The sequence below is a fragment of the Thamnophis sirtalis genome, unplaced genomic scaffold (assembly GCF_051295495.1).
Source record: "Thamnophis sirtalis isolate CommonGarterSnake01/CBP01778 unplaced genomic scaffold, rThaSir2_p1.2 scaffold_14, whole genome shotgun sequence".
In the NCBI taxonomy this organism is placed as follows: Eukaryota; Metazoa; Chordata; class Lepidosauria; order Squamata; family Natricidae; genus Thamnophis; species Thamnophis sirtalis.
This window is the reverse complement of record NW_028261394.1, coordinates 8,940,168-8,953,717: the sequence shown is the minus strand read 5'-3', so window position 1 is coordinate 8,953,717 and position 13,550 is coordinate 8,940,168. Positions and strand designations below refer to the sequence as shown.

General features: G+C 47.4%; 1 protein-coding gene across 1 annotated transcript in view; it reads left to right on the top strand.

Annotated features, from left to right (window-relative positions):
- The first annotated feature begins 1,431 nt into the window (after nt 1–1,431).
- The window catches only part of XYLT1 (xylosyltransferase 1), a 171,008-nt gene continuing 158,889 nt past the window's right edge, over nt 1,432–13,550 (top strand). The window contains exon 1 of the mRNA XM_087729433.1: nt 1,432–1,859. Coding sequence (XP_087585559.1) covers nt 1,482–1,859 — 378 coding nt within the window. The 5' untranslated portion in view covers nt 1,432–1,481. The remainder of the gene's footprint in view (nt 1,860–13,550) is intronic.

The following is a 13,550-nucleotide window of genomic DNA, read 5'->3' as shown; positions in this document are numbered from 1 at the left end:
GAGATGGATGGTCCACGTTCACACAGTCGCTCTTCGATCCAGGAAGCTTAAGTGTTTAAGGGTACTCCAAGTCGCTGTGTGGGTTAGAGACAGCGGCCCCCTTCACGTGTGGGTTAGAGACAGCGGCCCCCTTCGGCATCCGGGTGGGGTAGAGGCAGAGTCCCCGTCATGTGTGAACCTACACACGCGCGTCAAGACAGACAGATAGACACACACACACACACACACACACACACACACACACACACACACACCTTCCACCACCTGGGCTTCGAGAGCAGCTGCCGCTGCGGTTTGGCCAGCGCACAGGGCGATCCCGAAACCTCTCCCTGCCATCAGTGTGGGTAAGGGCAGTCCCCGTCAGGTGTGAATACGTAAGGGCGCTTAAACGCACACAGAACGAGAGAGGTGCCACCAGTTAGGTTTCGGGAGCAGCTACGGCGTGGTTAACACGCGAGTACCCCAAGCCTCTGCCCTCCATCTCAGTGTCGTAGAGACAGAACCCCGACACGTATGGATATACCGACGCGCGTCCAAACACACACACACACACACACACACACACGACTGAGCGAATAGCTAGACTCCGGGAGCAACTGGCGGCGTGGTTAACACGCGAGTTCCCCAATCCCCTGTCAGCCATCCGAATGGTGTAGAGACAGAACCTCGCCACGTGTGGATATACCCACGCGCGTCCAGACCCACACACACATCCACCCCTCCAACATAGCGAATAGCTAGACTCCGGGAGCAACTGGCGGCGTGGTTAACACGCGAGTCCCCCAATCCCCTTCAAGCCATCCGAATGGCGTAGAGACAGAACCCCGTCACGTGTGGACATACCCACGCGCGTCCAGACTCCGACACACATCCACCCCTCCCACATAGTGCTCGACTCGGGGAGCAACTGGCGGCGTGGTTAACACGCGAGATCCCCCAATCCCCTTCAAGCCATCTGAATGGCGTAGAGACAGAACCCCGTCACGTGTGGACATACCCACGCGCGTCCAGACTCCGGCACACATCCACCCCTCCAAAATAGTGCTCGACTCGGGGAGCAACTGGCGGCGTGGTTAACACGCGAGATCCCCCAATCCCCTTCAAGCCATCTGAATGGCGTAGAGACAGAACCCCGTCACGTGTGGACATACCCACGCGCGTCCAGACCCCCCTCCCCCCCCACACACATCCACCCCTCCAACCTGGAGAATAGCCGGGCTTCGGGAGCAGCTGCTGCGGCTCCTCCTCCTCCTCCTCCCGCTGGCCCACCGCCTCCTCCTCCTCCTCCCATCCCTCCAACGGCTGGCGAGGAGGGGGCTGCCCCAGCGCCGGGCCTGCGCTCGCCTCTCCTTCTTCTCCGCCTCCTGCTGACGTCTCGCCCGCCGCCTGCAAAACCCCGGGCGTCGGCGTCGGCTGGCGGGCTGGCTGGTTTGGCAGCGGCCGGGCAAGGAGAAGGAGGAGGCGAAGCTTTGCGCTGCGCGATGGTGGCGGCAGCGGGGACGACGGCGGCGGCGGCCGGGGTGGCCTCTCCGTGCGGCCGCCGGCTGGCTCGGCGCTCGCACTCGGCGCTCTTGCTGGCGCTCACCGTCCTGCTGGTGCAAACGCTGCTGGTCTGGAATTTCAGCAGCCTGGATGCGGCCGACGAGCAGCAGCAGCAGCGGCACCACCAGCAGCAACACCAGCAGCCGCCTCCGCGGAGAGGCAGCCTGGCCGGCAGCAGCGCCAGCAACCGCTCCGGCCACAGCAGCAGCAGCAGCAGCAGCCGGCGGCGAGAGAAGCGCGACCTAGAGAGCCGCGACGGGCCCCGGGCGCCGCAACCCCGCCGCGCCGCCGGCGCTTTCCGCGGCAAGGCGGTGATGGTGAGTGAGTGAGGGGCGGCTGCCCCGCGGAGACGGGCGGGGAGGGAAAGGGGCGCCAGGGGGAAGCCGGGGAAGGGGGGGGAGGCTCTTCCCAGGGATGTGGAGGGTGGGGGTCGGTGGGTGGGTTTCCTGGACTGGCCCCCTCCCCATTCTAACCCCCTTCGCGCCAGAGCCGGGAGGATGAGGATGCTGCCGCCGGGCGCAACCTTGGGGGGAAGGACGGTGGGCTTCCCTGGCGGGATAGTGGGGGTGGGGGACCTTGGCTCTCTGCCCCCCCCCCACTTGGGCCCACTGCCTTGGACGGTGCAGGGCGGAGGGGGAGTGGGGCTCGACCGCTTGGAGACAGCTTCTTCCCCCCCCCAGACGTAGACTTTCCAAAACCTCCCCAAAGCCCCTTCCCCCCGGGCGGGTGGCGACTGGTCCAAGAAGGCGACAATGCAAGATTCCTAAGAGATGCTTAGTTGGTTAACAAAGCACTTATTTGGGGGACTGGGGGTCGGTGGGTGGGTGGGTGGGTTCTGCCTGCTTACAGGTCTCCTACTTGGGCAGGGGGTTGGACTAGATGACCTGCAAGGTCCCTTCCAACTCTGTTGATCTGTTGCTCGGGCTTCCTTAAAATGTTCGAAACTAGCCTAGCAGCAGGGAGAGACTGACAGACAGACAGAGAGTGAGATAGACAGACAGACAGAGAGTGAGATAGACAGACAGACAGAGAGAGAGACGGAGAGAGGGGTGGAGAGAAGGATGGAAAGAGAGAGACAGAGAGAGACAGAGAGAGAGGGAAAGACAGAGAGAGGGGGGGAGAGAGAGAAACCGCTCCAGTTAGTTAAATCTGAAGCTCGATGGGATCTTACTAAGGCGAGGAACGGTGTAGAGCGAACTGCGTTCTTTCACGTTCTCCTTTACAACCAAAACACTTCTTATCTCGGGATGGCGGCCCCATAAACACGTTTAATTATCGAGCTAAGCTGGTGTTCTGGGTCGCTGCCCTACCCTCGGTGCTAACTGAGGCAAGGTTTATACAACCTCTTGATGTAGGCTAGCTGCTTGTCCGCTCCATGTCGGTTTGGCTTGAACGCTGCTCTTTTTAACTCGAGGGCTACTCTGCTTATTGCAACTTGCATTTCTGGCGAGAGAGAGAGAGGGAGAGAGAGGGGGAGAGAGAGAAAGGGAGAGGAAGAGAGCGAAAGAGAGAGAGAAAGAGAGAGAGAGAAAGAGAGAGAGAAAAAAAGAGAGAAAGAAAGAAAAAGAAAGATAGATAGATAGATAGATAGATAGATAGATAGATAGATAGATAGATAGATAGATAGATAGATAGATAGATAGATGATAGAGATAGATGGATGGATGGATGGATGGATGGATGGATAGATGATGGATGGATAGATAATAGATAGTTTGCAAGTTTAATAACATTTATTTGCCGCCTAGATAGACAGACAGACAGACAGACAGACAGACAGATGATAGATAGATAGATGATAGATAGATAGATAGATAGATAGATAGATGATAGATAGATAGATAGATAGATAGATAGATAGATGATAGATAGATAGATAGATAGATAGATAGATGATAGATAGATAGATAGATAGATAGATAGATAGATAGATGATAGATAGATAGATAGATAGATAGATAGATAGATAGATAGATAGATAGATAGATAGATAGATGCCGGCTATTTCCCTGACACTTTGGTGGCACTTCCATGCATCCGTGATTATTTTTCCCCCTGCCCTAAATTCCCTCGATAACATGGAAATGTCGAAGGACTGAAATATAGCACAAAAATGAGTTATCCCCCCCCCGCCTCGGAATAAATCCTGGTTTAAATCTGGAGGCAAACTAGAGAATCCGGCTATGGGTTGTTCGTTGGTCAGGCATGGGGGAGCCTTGACAACTGAACTTGATGTTGGTTTATGTCTAGTTTTGGCACCAATGGTTGGGAATGTGGGCGTTCAATGTAGAATGTTAATGACTCCCTTTTATACATCGTTTGCTTGTCGAGATTGACGTCTGAGGACGGACGTTCTTAAAATTGTCTGCCTGTATGGGGTAGATTTTTGTGGAGGTAGAAAGCAGGGGTGGACTTCATCTAGATCCTCCTGTGAATTTTTGCGCCCGATCCTAGGCCAGTGTTTCTCAACTTGGGCAGCAACTTGAAGATGTGTTGGACTTCAACTCCCAGAATTCCCCAGCCAGTATGTCTCCCCTCCCTCCCATATATTCACTTTGTGAATCTCTCCTGCGATTCCCCCTTTTCTTTTTTTAAAATTATTTTATTTTATTTTTATATAAACAAGCCATTTTCCATTAACCAATGTGTCGCCTGGGTACAAATATTTTGTGTCAACATTAAGCAGACAATCTTATTCATTGTTTAATCTCATCTTTGCTTAATTTCCAATACATTAAGTATCTAATATTATAACAATCCCATTTGTAATGTATTTAACTTAATTTATTAGTTATATTGACTATTAATATGTTATATTGACTATTAATATTATAAAAATCTCATTTGTAATTTATTTAACTTAATTTATTAGTTACATTAACTATTAATACATTATATTAACTATTAATATTATAACAATCCCATTTGTAATTTATTTAACTTAATTTATTAGTTATATTGACTATTAATACGTTATATTGACTATTAATATTATAACAATCCCATTTGTAATTTATTTAACTTAATTTATTAGTTATATTGACTATTAATATGTTATATTGACTATTAATATTATAACAATCCCATTTGTAATTTATTTAACTTAATTTATTAGTTATATTGACTATTAATACGTTATATTGACTATTAATATTATAACAATCCCATTTGTAATTTATTTAACTTAATTTATTAGTTATATTGACTATTAATATGTTTTCTATACTTTAGATAACTTCTTTTACTATTAATTCTTATGTCCTCTAACCACCGGTAAAAAGATTCCCAAATTGTATAATAATTGGTATGTTCTTTCTCTTTGATACCCAGTGTCAATCTGTTCATTTCTGTATATTCTAATATTTTCCTAATCACATTCCTCCTCTGTCTGGGTTAAGTTCAAGGGTGAAATCCAGCAGGTTCCAACAGGTTTTGGAGAACCGGTAGCGGAAATTTTGAGTAGTTCGAAGAACCAGCAAATGCCACCTCTGGCTGGCCCAGGAGTGGGGTGGGAATGGAGATTTTGCAGTATCCTTCTCCTGCCACGCCCACCAAGCCACACCACGCCCACCAAGCCATGCCCACAGAACCGGAAGTTTAAAAAAATTGAATTTCATCACTGGTTAGGTTGATTCCCCTTTTCTGAAGAAAGGGATGGTACGATAGGCCAATTCCTTGTGGGCATCTAGAACAGGGTTTCCCAATCTGGGCAAGGCGTGGACTTCAGCTCCCAGAATTCAATGCATGGTCAATCTTCAATGTGTGGACTTCAGCTCCCAGAATTCAATGCATGGTCAATCTTCAATGCGTGGACTTCAGCTCCCAGAATTCCCCAGCCAACATTCTCCACGCATCTTCAAGATGCCCAGATTGGGAAACACTGTCCTAGACTTAATGAGGACATTGCCTTGGATGCTTCTATGCAGTAGCAGAGTTGGAAGGGACCTTGGAGGTCTTCTAGTCCAACCCCCTGCCTAGGCAGGAAACCCTATACAGTTTCAGACAAATGGCTCTCCAACATCTTCTTAAAGACTTCCAGTGTTGGGGCATTCACAACCTCTGGAGGCAAGCTGTTCCACTGATTAATTGTTCTCACTGTCAGGAAATTTCTTCTCAGTTCTAAGTTGCTTCTCTCCTTGATTAGTTTCCACCCATTACTTCTTATTCTACACTCAGGTGCCTTGGAGAATAGTTTGACTCCCTCTTATTGGTGGCAACCCCTGCTATCATGTCACCCCGAGTCCTTCTTTTCAGTAACTAGACATAACTGAGCTGCGCATGGTCAAAGCTTCCTCAGCCTTCGGTAAGGCCTCCTCCGAATTCCATCTTCTAGCCAGTGCAAACTGGCAACTACCCGGAGGAGGGCCTTCTCGGTGGCTGCTCCGTCCCTTTGGAACGAACTCCCCGTGGAGATTCGGACCCTCACCACCCTCCAATCCTTCCGCGCTGCTGTAAAGATCTGGCTGTCCCGGCTGGCCTGGGGTTAAGATTATAGCCCCACTCGAATTGTGTGATTGTTGCGTTTTTCTTTTTTAATATGCTGTATTGTTTATTGTTTGTTGTTTCCCCCTCCCTTTTGAATTGTGAGCCGCCCTGAGTCCCCCTAGGGAAAAGGGCGGCATACAAATAAAGGCAAAAGTAAAGTAAAAAAAAAGCCTTTGGCTCCCCTAAGAGAGAAATCTAGCTGCTCAGGCTAAGCTGAAGAATGGCTCATCCAGACAGTTCATCCAGCGATTTGAATGCAAAAATTAACCATCAGCTGTCTTGCTTTCTTATTGCTGATTGAAGCCAACGATGGGAACATTTCCCTTGCTGGAATCTATTTTTCCCTAGTCCTGGCTTTTAGAAAAGACCTCTCTTCCCCCCCCTCCCCCCTGATCCCCCAAATCATTTCTCAAGATCCCCATCTGTCTTGCTCTCATTATCGTATTTTTTTTAAAGAAAGAAAGATAGGAAGCACTTAATCCGTTCCAGTTGACTGCCGTTTCCTGTAATTCTGCAGAAACTGTTTTAAATTTTCAGATAGAGTCTATGATGATTGCGAGCTCAGGCTGCCTTGTCAAGAAAGCGTTTCCAGCTTGTCTGAAAGGGGGAGTTTAAAGACGCCGGAAACAAAACCATAATTGTGATAAATAACAGAGGCACATTTTTGCGGTGGTCCCGTGATCGGATCTCGTTCCCATCCTTAGCCGTGCCATTTGCAAACCAGTTCCTGGAATCCTCGTGGAATCACAGGGCTGGGAGGAACCTCTGAGGTCTTCTAGTCCAACCCCCTCTGCTCAAGGCAGGAGGCCTGGTATCAGCCCAGTCAAAGGATTGTCTGATCTATTTTGGAAAACCTCCAGTGATAGTAGTAGTAGCAGTAGCAGTTAGACTTATATACCGCTTCATAGGGCTCTCAGCCCTCTCTAAGCGGTTTAAAGAGTCAGCATATTGCCCCCACAGTCTGGGTCCTCATTTCACCCACCTCGGAAGGATGGAAGGCTGAGTCAACCTTGAGCCGGTGAGATTAGAACCGCTGAACTGCTGATGACAGTCAGCTGAAGTGGCCTGTAGTACTGCACCCTAACCACTGTGCCACCTCGGCTCTTTGGCCACCTAAGCATCCACCACCACAGCAGGCGAGGTATTCCATTGATTAATTCTTCTCATGGTCAGAAAATGTCTCCTTCTAGGTTGTATCCAAGGGACCCATCCCGATCCCATGGACCACGTTCCTCCAGGCCTTCCTGTCCTTTACCATCCCCTGGAGTCCATTTTATCTCATGCTAACTGCTTCGGTGACTCTATCTAGCCACTTCCTTCTCTGTCATCCCCTTCTTCTTTTGCCCTCCATCGTTCCCAGCATAAGGCTGTTCTCCAGGGAGTCCTTCTTCCTTCTCATTAGGTGGCCAAAGTATTTGAGTTTCCTCTTCAGGATCTGGCCCTCTGAAGAGCAGTCAGGGTTGATCTCCTCTATGACTGGCCTGTTGGATGGCCTTGCAGTCCTTCTTCTTTTGCCCTCCATCTTTCCCAGCATGAGGCTCTTCTCCAGGGAGTCCTTCTTCCTTCTCATTAGGTGGCCAAAGTATTTGAGTTTCCTCTTCAGGATTCGGCCCTCTGAAGAGCAGTCAGGGTTGATCTCCTCTATGACTGGCCTGTTGGATGGCCTTGCAGTCCTCCTTCTTTTGCCCTCCATCTTTCCCAGCATGAGGCTCTTCTCCAAGGAGTCCTTCCTTCTCATTAGGTGGCCAAAGTCTTTGAGTTTCCTCTTCAGGATCTGGCCCTCTGAAGAGCAGTCAGGGTTGATCTCCTCTAGGACTGACCGGTTGGATGGCCTTGCAGTCCAAGGGACTCGCAGGAGTCTTCTCCAGCACCATAGTTCAAAGGCCTCCATTCTTTGGCTCTCAGCCTTCCTTATGGTCCAACCTTCACAGCCATCCATTGCAACTAGGAAAACCATAGCCTTGATTAGACGCACTTTTGTTGGCAGGGTGATGTCTCTGCTTTTAAGAATGTCGTCTAGAACCTATACAGTGTAAATAAAATGACCCTGATGGAGATATACTGACCGGCTGGGGAATTCTGGTAGTTGAAGTCCATAGCTTGCCAAGGTGGGACACTCCTGGTCTATATTATTCAGAAGTGATTATACCCTGCACTTTTGTTGCCAGGGTAAGAACTATAGAATCCCAATCTTGTCTGGAACATTTTTACATATTTATTTATTGTGGTCAGGTTTAAAGAGAAAAGTAGTTTAGTCCATCCTGTACTGAATCGGCATCTGTTATCATAATTGTGCTTAAAGGTTTCCTCATGTTGTCAGAACCTTGTCTGCCAAGATGTGGAGACTGTAGAAAGAGTGCAGAGAAGAGCAACAAAGAGGATTAGGGGACTGGAGGCTAAAATATATGAGGAACGGTTGCAGGAACTGGGTGTGTCTAGTTTAATGAAAAGGAGGACTAGGGGAGACATGATAGCAGTCTTCCAATATCTCAAGGGCTGCCACAAAGAAGAGGGAGTCAAACTATTCTCCAAGGCACCTGAGGGCAGAACAAGAAGCAATGGGTGGAAACTAATTGAGGAGAGAAGCAACTTAGAACTAAGGAGAAATTTCCTGACAGTGAGAACAATTAATCAGTGGAACAGAAGTTGCATCCAGAAGTTGTAAATGCCTCAACACTGGAAGTCTTTAAAAAGATGTTGGATAGCCATTTGTCTGAAACAGTATAGGGTTTCCTGCCTAGGCAGGGGGTTGGACTAGAAGACCTCCAAGGTCCCTTCCAACTCTGCTATTGTATAGAAGCATCTAAGGTGACTTCCTCACTAAGTCTAGGACAGTGTTTCCCAATCTAGGCATCTTGAAGATGCGTGGAGAATGCTGGCTGGGGAATTCTGGGAGCTGAAGTCCACGCATTGAAGAGACCTCCAAGGTCCCTTCCAACTCTGCTATTGTATTGTATTGTATTGATTAGGGGACTGGAGGCTAAAACATATGAGGAACGGTTGCAGGAACTGGGTATGTCTAGTTTAATGAAAAGAAGGTCTAGGGCAGACATGACAGCAGTCTTCCAATATCTCAGGGGTTGCCACAAAGAAAAGGGAGATAAACTATTCTCCAAGGCACCTGAGGGCAGGACAAGAAGCAATGGGTGGAAACTAACCAAGGAGAGAAGCAACTTAGAACTAAGGAGGAATTTCCTGAGAGTTAGAACAATTAAATCAGTGGAACAACTGGCCTCCAGAAGTTATGAATGCTCCAACACTGGAGGATTTTAAGAAGAGATTGGATAAGCATTTGTCTGAAGTGGTGTAGGGTTTCCTGCCTAAGCAGGGGGGTTGGACTAGAAGACCTCCAAGGTCCCTTCCAGCTCTGTTATTCTATTCTATTCTATTCCGACTGCTGAGTAATCTGGCAAGGCAGTTTTTGATCAGCCAGGCTACCTGTTTTCCACAATTGTTTTTTTTTCCTGGCAACCAGCGATGGAAACCTTGCTATTGACCTTCGCAGAATGGGCATGCATTAGGCCAGCTGAAAAAAGGAACAAGGAAGAGAAGTGATGACGGTGGGAAGGATGAAAGTGGCTTCCCCCTTTTTCTTTCCTCTTAGAAGTATTTCAGAGGAAACGTACAAGCTGCCTTTGATGTTCCCTCGGGCGGTTGCGCTAATGGCTTTCTGGCAGTGGTGGGAGCGGCCGTGGGGGCTTTCTGGGAGTTGGGGATGATGGGAACTGCCCCGGTTAGAATGGCCAAGATAGAGTGATATTTCTCAAAACGTGGCCACTTTCAGACCCCGTGAACTTCAACTCCCAGAATTCCCCAACCAGCCTGTTTATTGGGTATTTTACCAGAAAAATACAAAAAAGGGAATGCATATTTAATTTAATGTGTTAACAACAGTTAGAATTCTGTTGGCACAGAAGTGGAAAAATGGAGAGGTGCCTATTGAGGAACATGTAATATGGAAAAAAAAATACTAGGATGTATAGAAATGGATAGATTAACATGTAATCCTTCCCTTATGCTTCTATGTTTCTAACTTCTGTTTCTGCTAGTTAGCCATTGATAAAACAAATCCCATATTAAAAAGTATTGAGTTTCTTCCTCCTCAGGAGAATGATTAATTACATAAGGAAGGCCCACTGAAATGGATAAGCAAACACTACTCTTATTATGCGATCAATATTAATGGTATGAATATTACTGTTTTTATTATGATGACTATTTTTCAAATGTAACTGTACTCCATTTATATAGACATTGGATTTTTTGTACTTAATAAAAACTTCTAAAACAAAAAAAACCTCGGATGCTACCTGTATCTTGGCAGTTGGAGGTTCTGGCCAAGGGTGAAATGTTCTGAAGTCTGCTACTGGTTCGCTTTGTGTGTGAATGCGCTCCAAACATGGACACCGCAGGCACTAATTGTTGGAACTACCTGTTCACCCAAACCGGTAGTAAAAAAATGCTACTGGTTTGGGTGAACTGGTAGTTCGGGCGATCAGTTTTGTGACAATCAGCTGTGCCATGGAACTTTTAAATCGTGCCGCACAGCTGATCATTGCACAGCTTATCGTCAGAACCCAACCGGTAGTAAAAATTGCTACATGTTTGGGTGAACCGATAGTTCCAAAGATCAGCTGTACAACAATCAGCTGTGCCATGCGATTTTTAAATGGTGCTGCACAGCTGATCGTTGCACAGCTTAATCAGATTCTCTGTGCACAGCTTAATCAGATTCTCTGTGCGCTGTGGGAGAACCAAAATGGTAGTAAAAATTGCTACAGGTTCGGGTGAACCGATAGTTCCAAAGATCAGCTGTACAACAATTAGCTGTGCCATGCGACTTTTAAATGGTGCTGCACAGCTGATCGTTGCACAGCTTATCGTCAGAACCCAACCGGTAGTAAAAATTGCTACATGTTCGGATGGACCAGTAGTTCCGATGATCAGCTGCGTGACAATTTGATGTACCATGCGATTTCTAAATCGGACGGCACAGCTGATCGTCGGAACCAAACCGGTAGTAAAAATTGCTACAGATTCGGGTGAACTGATAGTTGCAAAGATCAGCTGTACAACAATCAGCTGTGCCATGCGACTTTTAAATGGTGCTGCACAGCTGATCATTGCACAGCTTATCATCAGAACCCAACCGGTAGTAAAAATTGCTACAGGTTTGGGCGAACTGATAGTTTCGACGATCAGCTGTGCGACAATTTGCTGTACCATGCGATTTCTAAATCGGACGGCACAGTTGATTGTCGGAACCAAACCAGTAATTAAAAATGCTACCGGTTCAGGCGAACCGGTAGTTCCAACAATCAGCTGTGCCGCACAGCTGATTGTTGCACAGCTGATCATCAGAGAACTACTGGTTTGCCTGAATCAGAAGCATTTTTTTTTACTACTGGTTCGGGCAAACCAGTCCAAGCTGGTAACATTTCATCTCTGATTCTGGCCTTGAAGAAGGTTTGCTCCATGCCCCTCTCCCATCTGGGCTTAATCTGAATGGACCAGGATCTCCTCGATGGTGGGGCCTTGGGACTTCCTAGGAGTCACTTCCTTTTCTTCCACCTTTGCTTCAAACATGGTGGGACATTACCTTCAGATCTGGAGGGTAGTTCCTTCCCTTCCTGAAACATCAGGTACGAAGGTCTCCTGAACTGGATGGTCTCCAGAATGGCCAAGATCTGTATTCATTCTGCCTGCCCTTTGCTTGTTGTGCTAGAAATAGGCAGCCAAGCACTGCTTTTGGGAGCCTGGGGAAATTGTCTGTGTGTGTGTGTGAGAGAGAGAGAGAGAGAGATAGTGTGATAGAGTTGTTCTCGACGATGCCTCATTCCCTTTGAGGTTTGTTAGGCAATGGCTCCCTGAAGGCAGCCTGATCCCTGGAGCTTAGTTGCAGAGAGCCTAGTTAAGAAGCGATGATGGAAGGAACCGCTTTATAATAGAGCTCTCTATTTTTAGAAGCCCTCTTTGGAGACTTCATTATTTTGGGATGTATTTGTGGCGGAGACATCGAGATTTTTCCCACTCATCAGTTGCTATTTTTTTCCCCTGTTGGGTATTTAGAATAGAATAGAATAGAATAGAATAGAGGAAAAATTGAATGGAATAGAAGAGAAGAGGAGAGAAGAGGAGAGGAGAGAGAAGAGGAGAGGAGGGGAGAAGAGAAGAGAATAACAGAGTTGGAAGGGACCTTGGAGGTCTTCTAGTCCAACCCCCTGCCTAGGCAGGAAACCCTACACCACTTCAGACAAATGGTTATCCGACATCTTCTTAAAAACCTCCAGTGTTGGAGCATTTATAACTTCTGGAGGCAACTTCTGTTCCACTGATTAATTGTTCTAACCATCAGGAAATTTCTCCTTAGTTCTAGGTTGCTTCTCTCCTTGATTAGTTTCCACCCATTACTTCTTGTCCTGCCTTCAGGTTTTTTGGAGAATAGCTTGACTCCCTCTTCTTTGTGGCAACCCCTGAGATATTGGAAGACTGCTATCATGTCTCCCCTAGTCCTTCTTTTCATTAAACTAGATATACCCAGTTGCTGCAACCGTTCTTCATAGGTTTTAGTCTCCAGTCCCCTAATCCTCTTTGTTGCTCTTCTCTGCACTCTTTCTAGAGTCTCTACATCTTTTCTACATTGTGGCGACCAAAACTGAATGCTGTATTCCAAGTGTGGCCTTACCAAGGCATTATAAAGTGGTATTAACACTTCACATCATCTTGATTCTATTCCTCTGTTGATGCAGCCTAGAACTGTGTTGGCTTTTTGGGCAGCTGCTGCCCACGGCTGGCTCCTATTTAAATGGTAGTCCACTAGGACTCCAAGATCCCTCTCACAGTCGCTACTATTGAGCAAGGTACCACCTATTATACTGTCCCTGTGCATTTCCTTTTTCTTTTGCATAAAGGCTTTTCATGTCAGTGGGTGGGAGGTGGGTGGGTTGGCAACAGTTGGTGGGGAGGGGAGCCCTTGTGCTTAGTTTTTTACTTCAGCTGGATCGGGTAGAGAACCCCCTTTCGATGCAAGTGAGATCGGCTTATTGCTGCAATTTTTATTTAATTTTTTTAAATTTTATTTTTATCCCCACCTTGGTTATTTGTATAAATGAGTCAAGGTAGCCTCCACGCCTAATGCTCCTTTCTCCTTCTATTTTCTGACCAACAACAACCCTGTGAGGTGAGTTGGGCTGAGAGGAGGGACCTTCGCCATGCACAGAAGCAACTTTTTAGCAATAGCAATAGCAGTTAGACTTATATACCGCTTCATAGGGCTTTCAGCCCTCTCTAAGCGGTTTACAGAGTCAGCATATCGCCCCCACAGTCTGGGTCCTCATTTCACCCACCTCGGAAGGATGGAAGGCTGAGTCAACCTTGAGCCGGTGAGATTTGAACCGCTGAACTGCAGATGACAGTCAGCTGAAGTCGCCTGCAGTGCTGCATTTAACCACTGTGCCACCTCGGCTCTTGTCTACTGTGCATGCGCCCATTGCGCGCCTCAAGTGCGCCTGCGCCCGCTGCAC